The sequence below is a fragment of the Cydia pomonella genome, chromosome 19 (assembly GCF_033807575.1).
Source record: "Cydia pomonella isolate Wapato2018A chromosome 19, ilCydPomo1, whole genome shotgun sequence".
Taxonomy (NCBI): domain Eukaryota; kingdom Metazoa; phylum Arthropoda; class Insecta; order Lepidoptera; family Tortricidae; genus Cydia; species Cydia pomonella.
In genome coordinates this window covers 7,696,237-7,724,232 of record NC_084721.1, presented here as the reverse complement: position 1 = coordinate 7,724,232, position 27,996 = coordinate 7,696,237, and the positions used below count along the sequence as shown (strand labels likewise).

The following is a 27,996-nucleotide window of genomic DNA, read 5'->3' as shown; positions in this document are numbered from 1 at the left end:
AAATTATTTTTCTTCCCCAGCGATGAGATACGATACGATGTTTTGAAAATGTATTTGCTAACAGTTGAGCGGTTTTGGTGGGCCTAAAATCTTTTCTTCAGATACTTTATGAAATTTACAGTGTGTAGGGTGTCAGAAGTGAGATCAAAATGAAGGCTTTACTCGCAACTGTGTCGAGTCTCGTGCTCACGACCGTGGTCATCGGCAATGCCTACTACCAGAAGAAACAGTTTTACCCATCGATAGTGTACCTAACTAATTCTAATCCTAGTATGGCTGTAAGTTTCCTAACACGCAATAATACGAAAAAAATTATATAGCAATTACATTGTCTAATTACACTAAAATCCAATTAGAGTCCAACAACATTAATTAATAACTGAATCGTTACACTCAAACGTATGACCTTTTCCATCTGGATAGCCTTCGCTGAGTGAAGTGTGTGGTATAATATTCGTTGGCCTTGCGGCCGGCAGGTCGTATCTTAATTTACAATGCTTTTTCTTCTCCAGGTAATGTACTTGCAAGCCTTTATATTAGTGCTATTGGTGGGAAAACTATTAAGGAAAATATTCTTCGGCCAACTACGTCCTGCAGAGTTTGAGGTGAGCTTATTACATCTATTTTTAAGCAGATACTTCAGAATCCTCATTGTAGCTAAACATTGTTATTTATATCTTCAATCTTTGAAGTATGCATTCCTCCACTTTACCTATTATCCTTTCCTTATTAACTAGTTTTATTTTAATGTCTTCAGATCTAGAATATCAAATCTAATCTAAGTTTGTTTTTGGTGACTTTCCACTCACTTAGCCTAGGGACTCTTTATAATTATATAATTTTTATTATAATCACCAGTCCCAAGTACCTATTATTATAACTATAAAATTATTCAAAGAGATTATAGGTGTAGAGATTTTGGACCTTTAATGCCTAAAACAATATAAAGCTCAAGTTTATCAACTAGCTGATACTCTGGCATAAATGTTAGTTAAACATTAAACCTGAATTTTCTCTGCAGTGAAAATATGTTTTGCCTCTTTATAAAAAACATTTATCCCTTTATAGGACAACTGTCTCTAAAAAGACCACCTATAACATCTTTTTTCTTGTACAGAATTTTTAGGACTATAGATTGGCAATGAGGCTTGAATTGAGCATTTTTTCAGTCTTGCCAGTTAAAGTCACACTAATAGACAGATTTAAGGCATTATTAAATATGCAAGTTTTGGAGATGTTTATGAAAAAAGGTATTTAACTCTTTAATGGGCAAACTTCGACTATAAACCCTACCCTATAATAATGATTTTAAACTTTATTTCAAAATGATAGGGTAAAATTTTCCGTAATATCTGATTTATTAAATTGATTAAAAAAATACACAATTCAAGCCTCATTGCTTCTTTATAGGCAAATGTCTGCATAAGGTAAGAATACAAAAAGATGATGTAATGGATGGTAATTTTGTAGGAGAGTTAATATTATGCTTTATATTTAGAATTGAATTTTTAAATCTTTGTTTATTTCAGCACCTCATTGAGCGGTCGTGGTATGCAATAACGGAAACATGTTTAGCATTCACTGTGTTTAGAGATGACTTCAATCCCAAATTCATTGCATTGTTTACACTCCTTCTCTTCTTGAAAGCATTCCACTGGCTGGCTGAAGACAGGGTTGATTATGTAAGTCTCATTCAGTTTGATTATACACATTTAAAATTTTACTCTTAGTACATGAAAGTGAATAATTCGTTTGTTAAGATCTAAGTATGTTATTGGAGAAACTTTTAAATTAATTAATTAATATAGCTGAAACTTATTGAAATAAATTAAAATCCTAGAATAGAGAAATCTGATCATTTCGGTATTTTCTTTGCCTTGAAATTCATTTGTTCAACAATTTAATGATACAAAAGAAATCCTACTTTATTTTGATGAAGGTTGAAATTCCAATGAAACAGAGTGGACATCCTAATGTACATTAGGCAGTATGAGGTCTAAATTATAAATATGTAAAAAGAGGCATATGAGAGATACAACAAATATTAAAGATATTATTTTTTTCAAACATCCAGATGGAGCGTAGCCCTGTTATTGGCTGGCTGTTCCATGTGAGGATTCTCACCCTGCTGATGCTGCTTGCACAAGCTGACATGTACTTCATCAACCATGCATACCAGGTCACCATCTCCAAGGGGCCCTCTGTGCAGTTGGTGTTCGGCTTTGAATACAGCATACTCATTATTATGATTGCCAATATTTTGATTAAGGTGAGTTTTAAATTAACTAGCTATTAACTATTAATTTGTTATTGAAAATTGTACTGCTGTTGAAGATCCTTGAAGCTTGTATAATTAAATTCTACCTAAATTAAATGAGTGATTTGTTTTCTAATAATAATATCGTGTATTGCACAATGGTAAGAGTCGCCCCAGAGGGGCATACATTGTATGTAAAATTACCTGCCTGCCATAATGCCGCACCTGCCATAATTATATCATTTTTTTTTTCCATAAATGGCTTTTACTTCTCGCTAATTTTAGCAAGGTGGATTCTGCCAATGTCGAGGTGTGGACTTTTGACTTATGTGAGCAGGGAATGTTCGGTTTAATTTTGATTTTTGTGGATAATTATATCATGTGGATGGCAAACAAATATATTTAGAAAACTGTTGATTTTGTACCATGTTCTCTCTTCTCATCAACATTTATTATTCATATTTTGGCTTTTGACACATGACGAATTCAACATTGAGTTATTGAAAATATTTTTTTCACTTTGGCAGCTTAAACAAGTGTTGCAAGCTTAAACCTTGCTTCGAGAAAACGGGAAGCAAAATAGTAGTATACTGACTGTAAGCAGCCTTCTCATTTTTTTATTAATGCTATTATTAACGATTTTACTATTTCGTCATTTGTAAAAGGCGATTTAGATCGTGTCATTCACGAAGACGCGTGTCTTGATTCGTAATGTCATGTTATTAAAGGTTAGATTTGACAAATTTGCGCGTCATCGTGGATGACACGAACTTGTTACACGACCCCTAAAATATTTGCATCTCATGCCTTGTGAATCTCACTACTACGCTCAACATTCCAAATTAGATTTCTTGCTATGCTAGGAACTCAATAACGAACTTTGCTTTTTTTTTGGGTTCTGTAGCCAAATGGCAAAACACGGAACCCTTATAGATTTGTCATGTCTGTCTGCCTGTCCGGTTATGTCACAGCCACTTTGTTCCGAAACTATAAGAACTATACTGTTCAAAATAGAAAAAAAACAATAAATTTTGGGGGTTCCCCATACTTAGAACTGAAACTCAAAAATTTTTTTTTTCATTAAACCCGTACGTGTGGAGTATCTATATATATATGGATAGGTCTTCAAAAATGATATTGAGGTTTCTAATATCATTTTTGGGTAAAATGTGTCCCCCCCCCTGTAACTTATAATTTAACAGAATGATAAAACTAAAAAAAATATATGATATACATTACCATGCAAACTTCCACCGAAAATTGGTTTGAACAAGATCTAGTTAGTAGATTTATTTTAATACGTCATAAATGGTACGGAACCCTTCATGGGCCAGTCCGACTCGCACTTGGCCGCTTTTTTATTATTACACAAATAGATATGTCGCATTATGCTCCGAAGGTACCACCTTACAAAAACAATGTCATTTTAATTTGAAATCAGTAGTGAAGGAAATACCGTGTTTTTTATATCGAACGAAACAAGAAAAATATAACTCTGTTCCAATTGAAAAGGGTTTAAATTACATTACTTACGAGGTTATCATGGGTATAAATTTTCTTGTCATGAGAATTTGTATACGAACAAGGTATTTGTTCCAGTACTGCCTCCACGCGATCGACTCGCGCTGGGAGGCGCCCTGGGAGAACAAGGCGGCCGTGCTCCTCTACACCGACCTGGCGATCAACTTCCTCAAGGTCCTGCTGTACATCGGCTTCGTGGCCATCATGGTCCGCATTTACACTCTACCTCTCTTCGCATTCCGCCCCATGTATGAGACGATGAGGTAAGAACTACTACTATATGAAAACACGTCTACACCGAGATGGCATAAATTTCAAAGTCTTGTTGAACCTTCATCCAGACTTAATGCGCAAACCTTAAGAGGAATTCCTAGTTGCGATTTTTCCATACAAACGCTCTCGACTGATTCCTCCCTGGATTTTTAACCTAGAGCAGTGATTTTTTCATATAAGATCAATATCATCAATATCTGTGCCGCTATGTTTTGCTTTTTTGGATTATTTTATTTTGAAGAAAGATACAGCGCCTCGAAAATCGCAAAAACGGCTAAATTGAATTGGCTGTAAAAAAAGGCACAGTATACAAATATGACAAAAAATATCCAAAAAATCAAAACATAGCGGCATAGATTATTTCTTCCTCTTGCAATTTCCAAAATTTCATAATGATTAGTTGCGTTTTGGAGGAGGAAACAGTCGAGAGCGAAACCTCGATTTTTGAGTTTTTTGCGAGTGAATTTCGGTCCGAGCTGCAGTTGTCCTTATCGCACGAATTGGAGGCGGAGACAGTTTCTAAATATACGTACACAGAAGGAATAGTGATGGGCATAACATCCTTATTAGGGATTGCAGAACCGGTACTGTTTTAAAGAACCGGGATTTCCCGGTACTTTCGGAACTGGTCTAATTATTTCATTATTTTAAATAAAACGACAGCATTTTGCGATTTGACCACCTTTCGTATTATAATTTAATAATCACATTTTCTTTTATTACGTAGTAGGCAATTTTTTTTAGAAATATAGTATTTTACATTGCTCACACTTGTGCGTCACAAGTAAAAGGCTTTGATGTTTGCCACTAGATAGCAAATTTAATGAAATTACATTGACGAGGGGATTTATATATAAGTATCGCAGTCGTATTGTATAATCCGCCGTATTACATTACGGCTAGCCGATATCAAAATAAGGGCCATTTTGAAATGCGGCGGTTCAACGATTAAGGTATGTTGGGTAAATACCAGATGCGGGTGAAGAACGTAGGACATTCATTTCCCCCTAATTTGGCTTTATTTTTTAATGTTGGCAACATTGTGTAAGACGCCATTTCATTGCGCCTCGACTGTCAGTGTCCCCGCGTCGCTCAGGGAGTCGGGCTTGTGCTATGTGCAATCACAGAGAGCAAGGTAAATTTCGCGAATTCTTCCTTCTATCCGATCTTCGCTCTGTAATTTATTTTGCGTATTGTGATGAAACTGTGTTTGTTTTTGTAATTGTGTTAACAGACCTAGCACTGCTGTAGACCGATATCCGATCTTGACCCTTCCAGGTAAAGATCGGACCAGAAACAATCAGATCTTTACCTATTTAAAAAACAGCAGTGATTATCAAACTTTAAATTTTCTTCAATTTACCTACTGACCTTAATTATCACATTTATTGTTTTCTTGATCACACTTTCGTACCATTATTTTTATCCAGTACCACTACCAGCGCGACGGTTACTGACAATGTAATTTTTTTAATTTCCGCAACCCAAAGGTTGCCTTTCAGCGATAAGACCGCATGTTGTTTACCTGTGCTTATTTGTATGTTTTCTGTTGTATTGTTTTTTTTTTATTGAGGTGTGCAATAAAGAGTATTTATATTGTATAGGGATGATGATACATGTTGAAATTTATAACAAAATCGAGTAAAATATATAGCAAATGAGCAATTTTTCGCAATAAAGTACCTACACATACGGATGCATATGTAGATGTGCACGCATACATACATTGCTAGTTTCGGATACAAAATAGAGATAGGGCTTCGAAATTAGTTTACTTAAAATGCTTCAAGAGGGAACTCTTTCCCGATATATTTACTTTACTCTTTACATACGATCCTTACATTTTATAAAAAAAAAAAGATTGTATATGGGATAAGTAGGGTAAAGCCTCTTGGTGAGGTGGTAATTTGAGGCGTGGATTAGTTTGTAGTTTGTAGTTGATTAACATAGATAATAAGATAGCTATTAAGATTTTTACTAATATCGCTATGGATTTTTTTTTAATGGTCCGAAATAAACAATTTTTATTTATTTTATTTATTTATATCAACTATTGCAAAATTAAACCAACAAAATCGCAATTTTAATTATTTTCCATACTTCAAGATGGGCTCTCAGTGACCTTGACCTTTTTAAAGAACTACTTAGTCTTTTTGATTTCTAAGTTTGATTCTTATTTTTTTGGCGACCTTCATTAAAAATGACTGGGCACGATTATTTTTTATTTTGATTTTTGTCCCTCCTACTTAAGTACTTAATATCTTCCAGTACATTCCATTCAATAAACAATACATTTACACTTTCCCTAAACCTGTATAGTTCACGAAATCTTAAATTGTCAAAACTTCGCAACGTATCTATTATTTTAGTGGTTTTTTTTTATTACTTCGGGTAAACCTTACAATAAGAGGTTTCTTAGCACATTGTTTACTTATCAAATTGCCTTATGACATAGGTATCAAAGTTTGAGAGCCACAATTTTACCAATTTTTGTATTAGGGTTAAGATCGGATACAAAAGGGTAGACACCGGACCTATTTCTTTGTGATACCTTATTCTCTTTCCATTAGAAGCAACTTTTTTTCACCATCCAATGTTCTCCCTTGATGGCAAAACACTCGTTACCCTAAAAAAAGTATGTCTCATCTTTACACAGGTACAAAACTAAAACCGTTCTATATTGAAGATTACCAAAAATCAGGCCGAATCTACGGTTATTTTTTAACGATTCGCTACGTACTTCAAGAATCTGTCACGTGTTGAGAAGTCGAAAAAACATTTTTTCACGAGTTCTCTCTATTGGTCCCAAAATTGTCCGGCATTATCCCAACATACTTTACCCAGATTGTCATTGCGATACGTTCTTCAATAAGGCGGCCCAAGTTTAGCCCAATCGTACTACAAGTTAAATAGATTGTAGTTTAACCATAGGTATATTTATACCTACTTACAAAATTTCACAACACACCATGATCACTCCCAACTTACTGATACGGATAGGTACAGTCAAGTGTAAAAATATGGATGTACACATCTTACTCAAAAATATGTCCCATAGCATCTTATTCCAGTGTAATAAGAGCGTAGTACCATATTTATGAGACGATTCTTTCGATACATATTTTTGCACTTGACTGTACGACGACAACCGAAGCTGAGACATCATTCTTTTTTGCAGTTTTTACCTATAATATCAATCAATCATTTATTATTTCGTCAAGGTGTAAAATACATTTAGTACAGGTGATAGGGTGTTTGGTATTAGGGTGTAATAGATACAGTATAATATAAAAATGAAAAACAATATTACGTGGTAACAACAAAAATAACTTGCGTCGGGCAGCGCAGAATAAATTCCGTCCGGCTCGCGGGCGATGTCGACGGAATGGCGCGCAATGAGCGAGCGCACGAGTCTCGCGTCTGTGTGCGCGCAGTCACACTTAGATAGCTCCGGCTTCCGCCCACCGCAGCGCGACAGAAACATAGCTTCAAAAATTCGAGATTTGAAAAGTTGCTCAGCTAGGAATTGCTCTTAAAGTGCAAAATAATGATGATGAGAAAAAAAGTAAGTAACTCATAATTTTTTTTATACATACAATACGTGCTCGAAAACGTGTTTATTCTATCTAATTCTGCATTACACCATTTTTTTTATATTGAATTAGAAGTTTTGTTGTTGTTGGAAAATGTTAAGGTGGTTCTCCTTATGCAAATTTCATACAATTTTATTCATCGTTATTCTCTTAATACGTTGATTCTCTGCACTTTAAACCTTGATATTTAAGTAGAACATATTCGTTTGTCTGCGCAAGATTCAAAATAATAACTAGTTATTGCAGAATATCATTGAAAAATCCATTTAAAAATTGAGAAGATTTTGGTTTAAGTTTGCTTGTGTGAGTGATCTTTACATATTATCCATGTAAACCAAGATGGAGAGGTTAAGTTTAATCATAGCCAACAAAGATGTCACTTTAACACAGGTAACCAAACTAAGTAGTACCAAATTTGCTCGATAGGCGGTGATAAGGTAAGGGTATGTAAATCACAAAATATGTTATACTGGTTTAGCTTAAAAACAATTTCCGGTATAATTTGATCCCTAGATTCGTACATGTAACTATCTAATCGGGGGTCAGACCAGATTTGGATTCTAAATGGGTTTCCAGGAAACTTCGTTAATCACTTAGGTGACAGTTCAAAACTTGGATTGGTAGGTAATAATTTTACAATAATTAAAAATTAAATATTTATAAATTAATAATGCATCATTCATTGATTTACCAAAATTATAAGATTATAATATTTATATTACCTAGGTACATTATCATTTATCATAAAGCCCGCGAACCCTTTCGCGTATTTACTTATGCCATAGATAACCTGTGCGTTTTTCTGCATTCGTTTTTTCAAGCTACCGCTCGATTTATTTCCCGTTCACCGTAAATTGAGACTATTGTATGAAGAGTTGTTGTGATTTACTGACTGGATTTATTTATACTCGTATAGACGTCTAAAAATCATTTTACTTTTTAGAATCATTTTAGGCAAGTAATAAATGTCAAGCCATTAAATGTCAGTGTGAACATCAAAAATATTGTTGCCTTCATATCAGGCGATTTGTTTTCGCTGACAATTGTGAGAATATCACGAGCCCTTTGGAGGTCAACTTGTGACAAGCGTTAGTTCATACCCCGAATGTCGTTAAGGGGAAAACTAACAAGGAGATTATAAAAAAACATCGGTGGTCCGGTGGAAAAAGAAAACCGCGTCAAGTTAAAGCTGCCTTACAATACAACACTATTATGTCCTTATTCGTATGTATTTCACTTTCAATATGAAATCATACTACTTAGGCTCTATATGATACCATCGCCGCAAAATGTGCATCGCTGCACGTCTAGCCTTGCGCTGCCTGTATGCCGTATCCAACGGTTTCCTACCATGTTGTTAATTTTGTAATGCTGCTTTTTTGTCCATTTAAAATATTTGTTGTCCTCGCGGCCATGATTATTATCCGCACAATGGTTCAGTAGCAGTACTTATTACTATTTCATAAATTTCATAATGCGGGCAAAGTTGAAATTAATTAACAATTAATATGATGATTTCAGAAGAAGCGTGGCTTAGCGTAATGTACAAGTGAATAACACGGTTTTGCTTCTGATAATTGAATATTGACTAGCCTAGGCCGATCACTTTGACCGCCAACCACGTCACTGACGCACGCGGCTACAGCCCAATGCGCCGCGCACGACAAGGCGAAAAAAGTTTAAAACCTACCTAAATATTACCCAACGTAACCTTTTAACCTTTCTATCATAAAATGGGATAAAAAGACACGATTTTCAACTTCCAGAACGATCTGCACCTATAATCCAAGTCATATTTTTTTTGGTAATCCCTCAATTTTGAGTTTGCTAATGTTTTTTCTACGTAATTCAGAGAAAATCAAAGAACACTACATAGATGATAAATGTTTTCTCAAAATCTTTAAAACAGGGTCGAAGAATGTTTGTGTTCCAAGAATTTCCCTCTATACCTTCTTGTTGCTTAGCCTACAGGTTATTGGTCGCCGCGTGCGATTACCAGTGTTTATCATCCGGTGACTAACTTGTAATGTAATTACATACTTTTTGCTTAGTAAATATTTTTCATTTTTTAAATGTTTTTTCTTTTCGTTCTTTAGGTACTAAGGTATAGGTATTTTATTTTAGAGTCCATAAATACCTTACCTTACCACTTATTACTTTCGGAAGCTCTAATTACCTGTCACACTTATTACTTAGGCAATAGGATTCAGAGAAAAATATCGGCTACATGAGTAAATGAATTGCTATTATATTCCTAACAATTCTAACCGCTGAGCGAGTGCGGTAGATGGTTTTACCGCTTGAAGGAAAGGAACCAGTAGGTATAGGCGCGCTACCCTAACCCTATATCATAAAGACTTCTCGCTCATGTTACGCTGGCTCCATGGATCGATCTGCCCGCGCTTGGGCGATAATAATAATAGCAGGTAATACTCAACATCCCTATTATTGGGTTGTCGCAAGTACCCACTTTGTTGAAAAATATTATAATTGCGTTATTGAAACAAATTCTTTGCTGTTTATGCACTCTAAATGTACTTTTAATATAATAATATGAGCAAGGCTTTTTGTATTACTTTGATTGACTTGAAATAGGTATTCTTTAAAGAAACAAAGTAAGATTGATCGGTAATTAATAAGCAGGCTGAGTAAAACAAATATCGCGCGAGTGCTAGCGGATTGAGTTTCTCTCATCGCTGTCCTACATAGGTAGTGTGAACGGATGCCTAGCCAAGATGCCAATCGTTTGCGCCGTAACGTACGAAACGCTAAGGGGTCATCCATTAAGTACGTCACAGGTTTTTAGGGGGTCAAGAAAATGACGACGCAATGCCCGTAAAATACGCCGTTGTTGAATGTCCTCGTAAGATCTTGTGCAAACATACAGTTGGTAACACACAGTTAGGTTAGTTAAGTTAGTAGTATTAATTATTGTGTTGGGTTGCGATGTAAAAATTAAAATATAATTTGCGGCAATGATTTCTTACACAACCTTTAGTTGCTTGATTAGATGGTTTGTCGAATTAGTGGCACAACTGTATTTGTATTTATTTAATCCTCCGTTTAATATTGGTAGCCTGCGATGCGACATTCTTTTTTTAAATGGCTTCAGTTGATCAAGAGATATTTGGCTTTATTTCATGTAAATTTGACGTCATTGATTTATCGAAATTGGCCAATTAGACAATTAATATATGAGACAGAACGTGGTTTTGATGATATTTAGAGAATCGAATATGTCTTCTAACTGTTGAGACAGTCTCTTCTCGTTGAGATTAAGGTCAATCACAGTTCCTATTGCAAAATTATTCAAATGCAAAATGCTTTATTACTACTTCAGTGACCCAAAAAGGACCTTGATCTCTGACAAACACCACTCAGCCCTGTTCTGTGCCACTTTCCGTCTTTTAGGGCTTCGTCACTCCAGCCTAGCGATACCTGGGACGCCCGGATGGACGTTCTCCAACCTAGTGCCCCACATATACTCTTCTCATAGCTCGATTCTTTCCTATCCTCTCGAGGTGACCGAGCCAGCGAAGTTGTGTTGCTTTAATGTCGCCAATTCCCAATGGGCAATCACCTTCTATAGCGTTTTCATTACAGCTTTAAACGTTTTTCAAATAGTTTTCTTACGAGGGGCAAACTGAAAGTGTTTAGAATAGAATACGCTGAAGTAATTGGGCCGTCACTCTTTATTTTAATGCGTGCTTTAACTCTTTCTGGTCACGCGTAAAAAAAAAACCATTAGGATAGGATTACCATGAAGCGCACACAGCTTATTCTTCCAATGCATTTTTGTATGGCGATGGCAAGACCCTCGGAGGTTTTGTATGAAATTCATGAGGTACCATGCATAGGGATTTATGTTTTTGTCTACACATAAATATTTATGCACGATTTTTTAACAGTGCCATGTGAATACTGAGGGATGTCAAAACTGCTGATATACAGTTTTTTGTCAGTATTTTTTGTTATGTAAACTTTTGACGTCGCTCTTAAATGACATGCTTCTCTATGAGCATCCGTTAAATTACTACAAAAGCGATTAAATTTGAAATTTTAAGAATAATCAGATGTACGAGGACTAGGCTTCATTCTGAAAATTTAACTGAAGCCTGTCGTACGAGAACTTGGCTTCATTATGAAACTATATCTGAAGCCTATTTTAACTCTGTGGTTCACTGAGCTCACAATGAAAATTGTTTAAAATAGTGACACGAAACAACTCTTAAGTCGAAATTGAAATAACGCTCGACGTACAATTTCTAAATGGCCCGCAATCCTAAAACACAAGAAACTACCAAATGGCATATACCTGAAAAAAAAGATAAAGAGTTATATTTTCATAAATAATATGCCTCTTTTTCTTATATAATGTCTATGTGGCCTTTTCTAAGAACTTTCAGTGTTGCCTACGTTTAAAAATGTAATGAGATTTTGGTCATAAATGGTATTCGAATTATTCGTTTTATCCGGATATCAACTTAATAATTATCCGGATAGTGAATAGGGTGGATATCCGGATAAAACGGTTGTTTGTTTTTGTTTTGGTGGTTTTTTTTATTCGCTGTCCAGTTAAATAACAAGCTTTTGGAACGATAATCGTTTTATGCGCTTAATTTTCTTTCCTAATCGGTTTTGTGTTATAAGTAATTACTAATATTTCTTTTGTCAAAAATATGTTGATAAATTAATAATAGTGCCTAATCCTATTCGCTGATTTCGTTGAAAAAAATTGAGAAAAATGTGACGTCACACCAGAGGGCGGAGGGGTTTGCCAAGTGTGACAAGGGGGGGGGGTCAAAACGATGTAATATCGATATGAAAAAAGTGCCAAAAATATATATGGGCAATAAAGTCGTGTATACATATTTTTGGCACTTTTTTCGTATCGATATTTTCAGACGTGACCGTTCAATCACGAATTTATTATATGGATCCCTACAACCTCACCGATTATCTTAATAAAAAAATCATCTCCTACACCGCGCCATCTAATTTACACTTTTGTCCCTCGTGAGCCAATGAGAGTAATAAGAAAAGTCATCTTCTGTACTAGCGACCTCTAATAATAGTCACAAGAGTGACACTGGGGAATGACAGTAGATATGGTAGTGTGCGTGAACGCAAGAAATTGCACTATTTTGCAGTTTTGAGAAATGATTGATGAAATCTGACACTGTTGAGTTTTAATATGTTTCGATTTAGTCGTAATATTTTTTATTGTATACGCAAGTATCAACACGTCTTAGGAGAATGTTTGGGTTTTGGAAAAAATATTGATGATCCGAAAATTGTGCACAATCACGCCATCTTTTGGTGGCTAGTCGACAGGACATCCCTAGACATCCACCTTAAAATGAAACAAAAGTGTGACGTTCCACGGGTAAAGATACCTTAAGGCGGTCGGCGCTTACGACATTATTAACAACGCTCCAATACTAATGTGGTGCTACGCGACGTAAGTGCCGACCGCCATAAAGTATTTTTACCCGTAGAACGTCACAAATATTCCAATAAATTCTAATAAAATATGCACGTAAATGTCGTAAACTGATTGCAAGGCGACGCACTTACAAGGCGTTTACAGATTTTTTTTAAATTACTCGGTAAATGTCCTTTAATATTAACAAACAACACATGAATGAATACAAATAACATTACATACACAACAATCACTATGTCTAAACTTAAAATCTAAAAACCAAACGCTGCATGCGTAAAAGACAAAAAAAAATCAAACAAAAACACTAAAACTAAAAAAAAAACACAATTAATTAATATACTGCCCTACTTAAAATATCCACCCCATTCCGACTCCCCAGTCCAAAAGTACCAAAAATACTTGCGGAAATATTTATTTATATATTGCGGCTATATTTCATTTAATGTTCAACAATTATTAATTTTATTTACCGAGATGACGTATATCATATGCATTGCTATATATGTATCATCGCCCACACTTAACTGTATATCGGTGGACCTTATTACATAAGGCATAAAGTCCATCGATGGAAGATTGTTGCTGTTTGTACATGCATGTACTTGGCTACTTGGGATTTCTTAATATGGTAGCGGTTATTCATTACTATTTAAAAACTTAACTTTTTGTTAAGGTTGCTCTTAATCTTAATAAATTAACAAAACACAAACAAAATTACTTAACAACCAATTCAAACCTGCCAAATTTTCAGGAGTTTCAAGAAAGCTTACAACGACGTGGTTCTATCTCGGCGCGCCATTAGGAATATGAATACTCTGTACCCGGACGCGACGGCAGAAGAGCTCGCCGCCGCCGACAACGAGTGTATCATCTGTCGAGAGGAGATGCATACTGGTAAGATACTCATATCTACAATTCTACATATGTATATTCGTCATGTAATATCATCATACTACGGCGTGGTGCTATTTCGGTGCCATCCGAAACATGAACAGTTGAACACACTATGGCGGGCTGAAATGCTTGCCGCCACAACGCTTGCATCAATAACCTGTCGATGGAGTATGCATGGTAAGCAAACCCCGTTTCGAAACCGGTTTTAAAAATAGCGGTAAATTCCGGTTTATTTTGGTTATACTCCGAACGCAAACGTTTTACGAACTTTATTGTAACCTAAATAAACCGGTTTATTCGACTAGCGACGACACGGCCGTCCGGCCTGGTGGTGTGCCGCGTAAACAAAGAATAAACCGATTTTTATTGTTCTAGACCGATTAATCTAACAAGAACTTAATGGAAATGTTTTCCTACAAACCGTTTTTTTTTTTACCGCCATGTAGAGTTAGCTTGGTCCAACTGTATCTATGTTGCAATTAATTAAAAAACATTTAGGATTTGGAAAAATATTTAGTACATTTTCAGAATAAAACAAATTAGGCGAAGTTGGGTACAAGTGGGGAAGTTAGGTTAGGTTGTTTTAGAATTTTCATTTTTTGCTTTTTAACTATCTTTACGCGAAGTTAGAGTACTCTACGGTAGAACTGTACCATGGATAACGGGGCTTGCTGGTAAGATACCTCTGACACGACTCGACAATGATGGGCTATGTTCAGGCAGAAGGGCTCGCCGAGTCAAGTGTACATAATACCTACTGGTAAGAGACTCTTATTTACAAGCAATTTATGATTTAAGACATTTATTCTCATAAGAATATACATTATTCACTTAAAATGAGAATTTAAATTTAACTTAATGCTATACAATGACGTGGTGTGTATGTTTTTGCATCCCTCGGAAACACGAGTGAATTCGCATATATACTTATTTAAATAGGAGTAAGGTTGGTATTCGTAGCGCACCCGCGGCCGTGCGATGCAAAAACTGTACAATATTAACTAATTAAGAGTGGGTAGCGTAACAACAACATGCATAACTCTGCGATTACAGTATCCAAGAATTAATAGTTTTAGATCAAAATATGTCATGCTTCTTAATGTAAAAGTATTTTAGGAGCAGTATAAGTTTTTTTTTTTTTTTAGTTAACGTGGTATACCAAGCAGTTTTGTATTTGAAAATATTCGTTTAAGTTAATAGGCTGATTTGCCTTTTTTGATTGCAATTGTTATATGTATTTAACTATTTTAGCGAAATATTTTCAACAACATACCGTTTCAGTTTATTTTTGAATATTTTGAACGAAGGACTATTTTTAATACTCGGCGTCAATTTGTTGTACAATTTTGCACCTTCGTTTAAAATACTTCGTTTTCCGTAATTTGTTCTATGGAAGTGTAACTTTAAGCTATGTTTATTTCGAAGATTATATTTATTCTGCTTATATGTAAATGAAAGTTTTGTATGCAGTTTCTTATGTAAAATTTTATAGACCAAGATACAGGTTTTAAAAACGTAAATTTGTTTAATATGCATAATTTTAAGTTCTTCGTAAATTTTTCTTGTTGAAGTATAATAGTCATATCCAAATAATACCTTTAGTAGCTTATTTTGCGATGTTTGCAACTTATTCAAGTGAGTGCTTGCCGCGCAACCCCAGATCTCAATTAAATATTCTAGATGTGGCTTTACTAATGAGTTGTAAATTACATAGCGTACATTTCTAGGGAAACAGCCGACGACATGGCGCAGTGAGCCTGTTAGCGAGATCATTTTTTTCCTGACACGGTCTATTTGGAGATTCCAAGTAAGGCGCGGCTCAAGTAATAGACCTAAGTATTTTTCTTGTGAAGAAGCTTTAATTATTTCTCCATTGATATGTAGTAATTCGTAAGGTCCAATAGTTTTATTTTTAGCGGAAAATATCATATAACTAGTTTTTGATGCGTTAATAGTGAGAAGATTTTGTTTAAACCAATCTGTTAGCTTGTTTAAGTCGCTTTGAGCACGATCTATGAGTTCATCGATTGACTTTCCAAAATACATCAAGCAAGTATCGTCCGCATAGAGAGATACTTGTCCCTGTAAATCAAGATCCGTGATATTATTTATATAGGTTATAAAAAGTAGTGGGCCCAAAATTGACCCCTGCGGTATGCCGTATGTGATTTTTTTAGGACTACTAATCATGCTGCCTATTTTTAAGACTTGTTGCCGGTTTTCTAGATAAGATTTGATCATTGAGAGAGCTTTTCCTTCGACTCCTATATGTTCTAACTTTTTAAACATCAAAAAGTGACTAATGGTGTCGAATGCTTTTTTTAAATCTACAAATATACAGAGTCCTAAGTTTCTTTTATCTATATTTTGTCTTATATCTGTTACTAGGTCTAAAGTTGCAGATAGGGTGTTCGATTTAGCTCGGAATCCATATTGAAATTCAGAAAGGAAGTTTATCGAATTAAGGTATGTCTGAAGCCTCGTGTGAATAATTTTCTCTAATATTTTAGAAAGTATAGGAAGAACTGATACAGGGCGGTAGTTTCCTGGACAGGTTCGTTTTCCGGTTTTAAATATTGGCGTTACTTTGGCTATCTTCATACTGTCAGGAAATGTACCATCTCGTAAACATTGATTGAATTTACTAGTCAGTAAGTACTGGAATCTGCCGACTATGGCTATGCCGGCTGCGAGCTATCTGCAAAATCATCTCTCTATATCTGGAGGCGATGGTAGAAAAGCATGAGTTTATGTGTCGAGAAAAACTTATTGGTTTATATTTTTTGAAATTCTCCTATTTTTAAGGAAGAATAGCATGTAATTTTCAATCAGAAATAAATGTATCTACGAGGGTTGATGGAAAAATTCGCGGCCTGGCCAATTAAAAAAAAACTTTATTTTTTCTGCCGCCATTTTGAACTGTCATTATTCAACTGTCTTCCCGCGAAATTTCAATTGGCGTCTATATTTAAAAGCAATTTCACGGCATATTTAAAGTTACGTATCGGTAGATATCGTGAAAATGGAGAAATTAGAGCAGCGTGCTGTGATTAAATACCTGCATAAAAAAGGATTGACACCGAAGCAAATTTATGATGATATGCAAAGTACATTAGGGCAATCCTGTCCATCATATACGATGGTGAAAAAGTGGGCAGCTGAATTCAAGCGTGGACGAGATAGTATCGCAGATGACCCTCGTCCCGGGAGGCCTACAACGGTGACTAACACGGACAATGTGGCAATTATATACGAAATGATAATGAAAGACCGGCGATTAAAGGTGCGGGAAATAGCTGACATCGTAGGCATCTCTTATGAAAGAACTCAAAATATTATAGTCAACGAATTAGGTTTTTCCAAGGTGTCGGCGAGATGGCTCCCGAGGCTTCTTTCAGTGGAACAAAAAATCGCTCGCCATACTAATTCATGTGAATGTCTAGACCTGTATGATACTCAAGACTTTTTGGACAGATTTGTACCTATGGACGAGACGTGGGTCCACCACTATACACCAGAGACCAAACAGCAATCGAAGCAGTGGGTTCGTCCTGGATCTCCGCCTCCCAAAAAAGCCAAAGCAATTTTGTCGGCCAATAAAGTCATGGCATCTGTTTTCTGGGATGCAAAGGGAATAATAATGGTTGACTATCTCCAGAGAGGTAAAACTATAAATTCCGACTATTATTGCGAGTTATTACGCAGATTACGCGAGGCTCTGAAGATAAAAAAACCTGGAATGTTGACAAAGAAAGTTATCTTCTACCAGGACAATGTACGTGTTCACACGTTACTAAAATCGATGGCGGAGATTGCCAAATGTGGGTTTGAATTATTGCCCCACCCACCCTATTCACCCGATTTAGCACCATCGGACTTTCATCTGTTCCTCAATTTAAAAAAACATATGGGTGGTATCAAATTTTCAAGCAACGCCGAGGTCCAAGCTGAGGTGGATTCCTATTTTGAAGGTCTCGAGGAAAGCTTCTTCATAAGTGGTGTAATGGCTCTGGAATCCAGATGGAACAAGTGCATTCCACTCGACGGAGACTATGTAGAAAAATAAAAATAAATTAAAAACCTCTGTTTTGTTTTTAATATTCAGGCCGCGAATTTTTCTATCCACCCTCGTATCTATTGCGTGAAACATATGTTTCGAAAGATATAAATGTATAATGATATAATATGGATGGAAAAACTACTTTTTTGAATTTATTTACAATAAGCATACATATGTATGCTTGTATGTATATCTAATAGCTAGCCAATAAGGAAAATGACTGGTATATAATACTAATAATAAATTCATTTATTTCGACCACTTTAGGATCATATCATATTACATTTAAATTATTATATTAAAACTTAAGATTAAAGTTAACTTAAACTAAGTTAAATTAAATTAAATCAAATATACTCATATTTTAACCTAGTCTAGAGAGGCTTGGACACCAGTACGTGAATCATATGACAGTGATTCAGGCACTGGCAGTCAAACCTCTCCGCAAACGCCCTCAAGATGCCGTTGGAACTAGCCGTTGGTATATGACATGCTTTGCAAAAAGTACGATTTCATGAAGAAGATAAAAAAGATATAAGATATTGTTTCGGTGTAAGGTAAATTTATTTAGATAATTCTAAATTTCAACTAAATGAATAAATACATAGCAGAAACCTCCGCGTCCTGTATCCTAGCCTAGCGTGTTGTTCTCAAAGGTCAAATCAATTAGTTACCCTACCGAACGCACGCAACGAGATTAACACATTCACCGCTGAGCTACGGTCGTAGCGCTACGTCGTACCTGATAACATAGGTTTCCCGATATGTAGACGAAATCCTTCATAGAGGTTAAACGACAACGTGTCGTGAACGTGATTAGCGCTGAATGGGTTAAGGTAAAAATGCATTGATTCACTTCCTAAATTCTCTTGTCTTTGGAGTCAACAATTGCAAAATCACTAATAACCACTGAGATAAGCCGCGGACGGACGGTCAGACAGACGGACACGGCGAAATTATAAGGGTTCCTAGTTGAATACGTATATTAATTTTAATATTATTACTCAAATAACACAGCATTACAGTAAAACCAAGGCCCTGTGTATGTGTGTGTGTGTGTGTGGTACAAAATACAAGGAAACAATACACATATAAACGAAATACAAATTAAACTTTAGATTTGGGCGACGACTTAACAGCGTGGCTCCGTTGCGTCATGACTCGGTGTAAGATTCGGTAAATACAGAATGATTCATAACATAAGTCGTGATCAGAAATATGTGTTTCTTGCTTTGTACGTTTAGTAATACTTGTACGTAACAATATTCAAAAATCTGTAAATGTGTGTTGTCATAACATTACATTGTTCAAATGTTCACATTGCAATGCGATGTACGTTGTTTACATTGCATTTAAGTCACGTGACTAGTAGTGTGACCATGAATGTTGATAAATAGGGATATTTTTTTAAATTGATAATGAATTAAGGAGCTAATTAATTGACATTTAAATTAGCGCTCCGCGTTAGCTCAAGGGAGCCTTATCGGGAAATGTGGAAACTGTTCACGACTTAAATAATTTAATGGTGGCGCGTATCCAGAACAAATTTCTACCCTTTAATGTATCCAACTTTATTCGTTCTTGGTATGGTAGGATATAACGAGTTACGGGTGCTCAGAGGAAAACTGCACAACAGTCAGGTATTGAGGTATGTGAGCGTGTACGTGGCCGACGGGTATGTGTGGCGCCGGCGTCTGGCCGAGCCGCGCGGGCGCACCAATCTGCTCGGTCTGGCGCCGCTGACGCGCGCTGTGGGGACCCTCAACGTAATGGCGGAGAATATTGACCTATTCTGATGTTCTCTGAATGAATTCACAAAGTCAGCATTGTATATATTCTCTTATAGATGTAATGATATACTTTAGATTGTATTTTTATATATAAGTAGTTACACTATTGTCTTAGGTTTAGTACCTGTAAAAATAGTTGTAATTGTGGGAAATAAAATAAAATAAAATAATAAATAATCATTCTCTATATTCATAATACCTAGAATCTGTTTACCCGAACGATCTTGTGAAGCAATATACAAAATCATGTTTGTTTGCCTGACAATAAATAAATAAAATTCTTTTATTTCAGACAGAGTCGATAAACATCTTACAATTAAAACTACAAATCAAATCAAATAAAATTAAAAATCACAATTACAAATTAGACCACAAATAAATATTATTATTATCTCTTCTTCTTCTTCTTCTGCCTCGCCTATTTCCCGTTACGCGGGGTCGGCTTTCCCAATCATGCGACGCCACCTGCTCCTTTCCTGGGTGTCTTGTTCGTGGAGTCCCAACACCTTCATATCCTTTCGGACATTCGTCATCCAAGTTGTTTGGGGCCTTCCACTTCCCCTCTTTTTTTTTTAGCGATGGAAAGGCACTTTTTAACCACGTGATCGTCTGGTCTTCTCATTACGTGGCCGTACCATCTTAGTCTAGCCTCGGAAATTTTATGGGTTATTGGAGCCACTTTGAAACTCCCCCTTATATGCTCGTTGCGCACTTTGTCTCCAAGAGTAACCCCGCCCGACCACCGCAGCATACGCATCTCCGTTGTATGTAGCTTCTGCTCGTGAGCCTTGGTTGTCGGCCAGATTTCACATCCATAGAGTAAGGCTGGCCTCACGGCAGTTTTATAAATTTTTCCTTTGGTCTTAATAGGCATTTTGGTATCACATAAGACTCCGGTTAGCGTACGCCACTTGCTCCATCCAGATGTCGTCCTGTGTATGATGTCTGCTTCAATTGTCCCATTTTCAGAGATAACCGAGCCCAGGTATTTGAAAGTTTTTACTTGCGGGAGGCGTATGCCATCGAGCTTAATGGTAGCGTTGATGGAACTATTTGGGTTAAAATTGCAGATCATATATTCGGTTTTTGTTCTACTGATGCGCAATCCATTGGTTTCTAGCGACTCTCTCCATTGCTCGAGGTGTTCTTGAAGTTCGTGTGGGTCTTTCGATATTAGGACTACGTCATCGGCATACAAGAGGTTCCACGGTGTTGGTTTTTGTATTTTTGCAGTCAGATAATTCATCACTACATTAAAGAGTAATGGGCTTAGTGCACTACCTTGATGTACACCTACTTTTATATGAAAGCTCTCTGAAAAGCCCGCTGGGCTTCTAACCCGTGTTTGTACATCAGTATACATATCTTTTATAAGTCGAACATAGCATTCATGAACGCCGTGAGCTCTTAAAGCTTGCCATATGATTGTTCTCGGTACACGGTCGAAGGCTTTTTCAAGATCTATAAAGGCCATCATCACGTTCTCCTTATTTTCACGGGATTTTTCCATTACTAATCTAATAGCATGAATTGCATCTGTGGTACTCTTTCCCGGTGTAAAGCCAAATTGATTATCAGTTAATGTGATAACGTTTAATAGGCGTTCGCTTAGGATTCTTTCCCACATTTTGAGTGTGTGTGACGTCAGTTTTATCCCACGGAAGTTTCCACAGTCCCGGACATCCCCTTTGTTCTTATAGAAAGGAACAAGTGTGCTCATACGCCACATATCAGGCATTCTTTCATTTCCAAGGATATTGTTGAAAAGTTCACAAAGCCACATCTCCCCGTCTTTGAGGGTTTTCCAAACTTCGGCTGGTATGTCATCTGGTCCGCTCGCTTTGTAATTTTTCATCTTAGAAATGGCTTTTCTAACTTCTGCTATAGTAATTTCATCGGCAGGTCCTTGTATTTTAGGCTCGTCTGTTTCCGGTTTTCGTGAGAATTCTTCATTTAGGAGTTCACTGTAGTAGTTATACCACCGCCTACATATGTCCTTATCGTCTGTGAGCAATACCCCTTTCTCATCTTTTATGTATTTCGTTGTGATTATATCTCTGGTGTTGTTATGTCTATGTTTTGCGATTTTATATATTTCAGTGTCTGTTGCTAGTTCTAGGCGTTTATACATGTCTTCATCAGCTTTGTCTCTTTCGATAGCCACTGTTCTTCGGGCATCTTTCTTTGCCTCCTTGTACAGCTCCTTACCCTTACCCTCCAGGTACCACTTGCGAGGCACCTGGCGAGCGATCCCTTATCCGCCACCTAGGGACGCGTTCTCTAGGGGTGAGGCTCCCCCGAGAATGAGGCTCCCCCGAGAATATTATTATTATACACAATTTATTTATATTACACTATTTACACATAAATACCCATTCATAATTACAACGCGCCTTTAATAGCATTTTCTTCTATGATTTTAAAGAGGTAAAACTCCTCATTACATATTTATTTATCGCTGAAAGATAACATATTTATCGTACCAGTGTACACAACCTTATATCATGCGAACAAAGGCTATTATCGTTTGATTTAATACATAAACTCCACGTCAAAATTTACACCTGGTCACGTAATCTCTATTGATATCGAAACAAATGAAAGTGAAACCCATTTTTAAATATATCTTTAATATTATAAATAGTTGGTGTTATTTGTTTTAAATTGTGTTATTTGAAGGTTAGTGAAATCACGCAATGTAATTTGTTAATTAAGTATTATTCAAGGATGAAGGATTACATTTTCATACATAACACGTTGAGATATTAGATATTACGTACACGTGTACACGTGTCTACTTTTGGAGAACGAGAATTATAAATCTTTATGCATGGGCAATAAGGTAGTGTGTACATATTTTTGGCACTTTATCCGTGTCGATATTTAATACATTGACTGTACTCGTTGTATCCAGTATTTTAAAAGTAAAATACCACAAACAAATCTCGCGAATATCAACATTTGATTATCATATTGTTTACCGCTCAGAAGTAAAGTTGAGATTTTCTAGAACGCATTAACGACACACAATAATAGTGTATAACATATCGCGACGAACCGCATACACTTGCTGCACTTTAGTCACTTTTCCCTGAGAACGACAGTGTGTTATTGTGCACATCAGTGGAGGGACAGGGACATCATACTAATTCGAAGGCAAGCCGGAGCTTATTTTTTATTCAAGTTTCTTTCTAATAATACAGTGTCAGAATTCTAATTAGTTGGGAGTAGTCTAGCCTTAATAAGGGAAAAGTTCTCCTATATAATATTAATGCCAAATGATCACTCTACCTATTGTGTTTCGATCAATGGTTTCTCGGGTAATTGTGACAGTCAATCAATGGTTATTCTACGAAAAGTAAATATGCGTATCAATGCTCTGCTTAGTGACTACTCTTGCTAAGGACTATTATGCGAAATGAGATTCTGCCAATCGTTACTTTGCCATACCCGTCTACGAATCGTCAGTAAATCGGCGTATTTTTTCTCGGGAAATCAATAGGGCATTAGGAATTTCATACAGCCTTACACACCCAGGCCTGTAAAGCAACCTTCTTTTGTTTTTAAACGTCGAAATGTGACACAACGTCTTGGCATTCAACCATCAAATAGTAGTATATTCGTAATTAGTTTTTAGCTGTGTAAACCTACGAATAAAACATTTTTTTTTCTTCATTGCAAGTTTTGAGAAAAACACTATACAATCTTGGCGCGAAACGGGGTTGCCGGCTGCGTATCCCAATCTGCCCTCGTTATTCTCGGCCGTCTATATCTACTTAGCCTTCGTATCCCGTTCTCTATAGTAATGTTTATTCCATAATGTACCTACGTTTGCATGGAGAAGCGGTTGTCCACTATCCTCTTAATCGGTGTTTGGCCTAAGCGTTACGTAACCAACTGGTGCATATTAATGTATGCGTCATCTTTTCGGAGTTTAAGGCGTGCTTGTGGTTCGGATGTAAATATTATGAAACGCATGGATGATCAGTTTAAAACCGTTTTGCGCATAGTAATTTAGATTAGGTCAGTCGAGACTGCACGCATTGCAGAATGCCATATTTATTTCTTAGCTTGGGCTTTAGATAATCTACAAAACTGATATCTGTGATATACCTGTATTAAAAAGCGGCCAAGTGCGAGTCGGACTCGCGCATGAAGGGTTCCGTACAATTTAAGACGTATTAAAAAAAAATCTACTTACTAGATCTTGTTCAACATTTTACCACTTTGGACACACATTTTACCACTTTGGAAGTGTCTCTCGCGCAAACTATTCAGTTTAGAAAAAAATGATATTAGGAACCTAAATATCATTTTTGAAGACCTATCCATACATACCCCACACGTATATGTTTGATGAAAAATTTTTTTTTTTAATTTTATGACGTATTAAAAAAAAACTACTCACTAGATCTCGTTCAAACCAATTTTCGGTGGAAGTTTGCATGGTAATGTATATCATATATTTTTTTTAGATTTATCATTCTGTTATTTTAGAAGTTACAGGGGGGGGGGGGACACACTTTTTTTCACTTTGGAAGGTTCTCTCGCGCAAACTATTCAGTTTAGAAAAAAATGATATTAGAAACCTTAATATCATTTTTGAAGACCTATCCATAGATACCCCACACGTATGGGAATGATGAAAAAAAATTTTTTTTTTAAATTTCATGGCGTATTAAAAAACTACTTACTAGATCTCGTTCAAACCAATTTTCGGTGGAAGTTTACATGGCAATGTATATCATATATTTTTTTTAGATTTTTCATTCTGTTATTTTAGAAGTTACGGGGGGGGGGGGGACACATTTTACCACTTTGGAAGTGTCTCTCGCGCAAACTATTTATTTTAGAAAAAAATGATATTAGAAACCTCAATATCATTTTTGAAGACCTATCCATAGATACCCCACACGTATGGGTTTGATGAAAAAAGATTTTTTGAGTTTCAGTTCTAAGTATGGGGAACCCCCAAAATTTATTGTTTTTTTTCTATTTTTGTGTGAAAATCTTAATGCGGTTCATAGAATACATCCACTTACTAAGTTTGAACAGTACAGCTCTTATAGTTTCGGAAAAAAGTGGCTGTGACAGAATCGGACAGACAGACGGACATGACGAATCTATAAGGGTTCCGTTTTTTGCCATTTGGCTACGGAACCCTAAAAATGAAGTAAGTACGTAATACTTTTTGCAACGTTTTCATTCGTAATTTAAAACGGTTGACGTAGGCATAGGTACCTATACCTATATTATGCAAAAATTGTGCAACTTCAGATAATAGCTGTACTTCCAGAAAGGAAATATAATCTGAGGATTCGGGGGCTCGAGTGGCAAGTGGTACTCCCCTACGATGTGTATTAAAACGGTGAATTTAATACACGATGTAATATTGACGTCTGATATATTTCCAGGTGCAAAGAAGCTTCCGTGCAACCACATATTCCACGCGGCGTGCCTCCGCCTGTGGTTCCAGCGCCAGCAGACCTGCCCCACGTGCCGCCTGAACGTGCTGCGCGCGCCCGCACCCGAGCCCGCGCCCGCCGCCGCCGCGCCGCCGCCGCCGCAGGACGCCACGCCGCCGCCCGCCGCCAACATGCCGCCACGTAAGTATCCTGGCGATGGCTGTGCTCTTTGCGACAACACACAGCGGGCAGACCATATCCAAGAAATACATTTAGCTTTGGCCTTTGAGGCATTAAGACCGTCTTCTGTAAATTTTTGAAATTGTAAAGAAAACAAAAAAGTTGACTCGTGCAATCAACGTAATTTCTTGTCAACAGCAATGATGGGCATGGGCCCAATGCCCATGGGCATGGGTATCCCGGGCATGCCGGGCATGCCGGGCATGCCGATGGGCATGGGCTGGGCCGCGCCGCCGCCGCCGCCGCCGCGCCCGTCCGCGCTGGCTAACCTCACTGAGGACGAACTTAGAAGAATGGAGGGCACCGAACGGAGAAACGTTGAGGCGCGGCTTTTGGTAACTTTGTTTTCTTGATTACGAAATATTTATCATTTAAACGACAATAGTTTTGTTTTTTGTACTATTATCGTAAATATTTAAATAACTAAATAAACCAATATGTTGACAGCTGCTCCGTGAGATCCAGGCGATGTTAGACGCGTCCGTGCTCCTGATGCAGCAGTACTCCGCGGTCGCCAACCTGCAGAACAGTGCCAACGTAGCCACGCAAACTGACTTGTGAGTTATATTACCACACTATAGTATAATATGGCGATAGTTGAGATCCAGACGATGTTACACGCGTCCGTGCTTCTGATGCAGGCGAATGAAAGACCCAGGAGATTTTATATAGTATTTTATGCAACAGTTGTATAAGAAGGGTCAAAAAAGGCGAGTGGCGTGAGTTACATTGTAAAGGAATACACCACGAGAATTTTTTGACCTACTTATACAACGTTGCATACAATATTTTTCCTACGAGTCAATAAAAATAAATCTTAATTTAGGTAAACAAATTACAGCAAAAGTATATATTATAGCCAAGACGCGCGAGCATACCTTGTTACGCGCCCGGCCCGCCCCGGGCCGCGGCCGGCCGGTCGGCGACACCTCCTCGTAACTCATGAGGCCCTGGTACTTGCTACTTGCTAAATAAATTTTTTGGACAGTTTTTTCTCAATTTTGGCCACCGTAGCCTACGGAGTCTAACAAGTAACGCTAAGCGGTCTTCGTAGTCTATGGGTGTTGGTATATTACGGGTGTCACATGCGTGTTTCTGACTTATGAAGTATTTATTTTTACTATGCAACCAAATGAATATTTTGTAAGTTGGCAGCAATGCACTTAGTTTAAAACTGTATTCGTTTTGGTTTTGTTAGGTTGGTAGCCATTAATCGCAGTAACATTATAGCTTATAAAAGCACAAGAGCTTTTATGAGGAATAGACAATATAGACTTTTCTTGAAATCTTTTATGTATGTTCTTATATTCGTGTTAATGAATGCATAAATGACAGATAACAGTAGAGGAGTAGGAAAAATTAGTTTTAGTTTATCAACAAAAATTATCATTCTGTGGCCCCTGCCCCGGGTATTATATTGTATAGTTATGCATGTTGTAAATAAACAAGGCTGTTAACGTAGGACAAACTTTACCTAGACCTCCAGTACGTCTGCGTCACAACACCGTGTTGCTTGTGACATAGATTACCTGTCTCTTTCTAATTACCGTTGCTAGAGAGAGATTGAGTTGAGTCCTTAGTGCACAATAAAGTCTCGTGACATACGTTATTGCGAGGTTGCGGCGTACTAAACTAGCTGTATTACTTCTTGCATTAACTAACATGTATTAACGTATAGAGCCGGCGAGCCCGCGGAGGCTCCGACGTCCGCGGCCCGGCCCGACGCGGCGCCCGGCCCCTCGGGCTCCGGCCCCGGCCCCTCGGGCTCCGGCCCCGGCCCCTCGGGCTCCGGCCCCGGCCCCGTCCTCAGCGCGCGGCCACCGTCGCCGCCGCCCGAGGCCAGCAAAGCCCCCCATGCGCCGACACTGCGACCTGCCGCTTTAGACACTGACAGGTATGGCCAAAATACATATTCGGAGGCCTTTTTATACTCGTATGCTTAAGCAACAGCTACTCATTGCACTTCTTTTAGATTCTTTCTCTTCAATCGAAATTGTGCCCAACAACAATGCGCCTCTATACGAGATGGTGACAGTCACATACCCCTTATGCATGTATCAGACCTCATCGAAATCTGACTACCACTTATCCTACTATGCAACTATGCATTAACCGCCTTATTCATAAACGTCTACTAAAGTTGACAAGCCGCTAATAATCGTTTGTCCCTTTCCATCATACCAATACGTCGGAAAGGGAGAAACGATTATTAGTGGCTTGTCAACATTAGTAGACGTTTATGAATAAGGGGGTTAGTAAATCAATGTAAACTAACGTAACCGTTTTTTTTTTTCAGAGAGAAGACTGACGCCGATGCCGAGGAGCTGAGAAGACGGAGACTGCAAAAATTCACTTTGGATAAATGAGCTTTTATAGAACTTTTTCTTTCCAATTTCTTAAAACTACTATTTATGTAAAAAGTGTTTCGGTAAACGTAAGCATTGTGTATTCTAATCGTAAATAAATGTATTTATGTTCCTGTAAATATAAAGAGATATGCACATGAATACAATACGA

At 37.1% G+C, this 27,996-nt stretch overlaps 1 protein-coding gene across 1 annotated transcript; it reads left to right on the top strand.

Moving 5' to 3' along the window:
- LOC133528162 (E3 ubiquitin-protein ligase synoviolin) lies at window positions 1–27,991 on the top strand. Its single transcript, XM_061865415.1, has 11 exons — window positions 1–278; window positions 513–605; window positions 1,530–1,682; window positions 2,075–2,269; window positions 3,857–4,041; window positions 13,842–13,984; window positions 25,249–25,440; window positions 25,618–25,814; window positions 25,927–26,036; window positions 27,158–27,373; window positions 27,776–27,991. The coding sequence occupies exons 1-11, from the start codon at window positions 150–152 to the stop codon at window positions 27,843–27,845; spliced, it is 1,683 nt and encodes a 560-aa protein (XP_061721399.1). The 5' UTR covers window positions 1–149; the 3' UTR covers window positions 27,846–27,991.
- Window positions 27,992–27,996: the final 5 nt, after the last annotated feature.

Bases quoted from the DNA above. Each gene is read 5' to 3' on its own strand.
- LOC133528162 (XM_061865415.1), top strand. From the start codon at position 150: ATGAAGGCTTTACTCGCAACTGTGTCGAGTCTCGTGCTCACGACCGTG. The intron at 2,270-3,856 runs GTGAGTTTTAAA...TATTTGTTCCAG, and splicing joins TTGCCAATATTTTGATTAAG to TACTGCCTCCACGCGATCGA. The intron at 26,037-27,157 runs GTGAGTTATATT...ATTAACGTATAG, and splicing joins GTAGCCACGCAAACTGACTT to AGCCGGCGAGCCCGCGGAGG.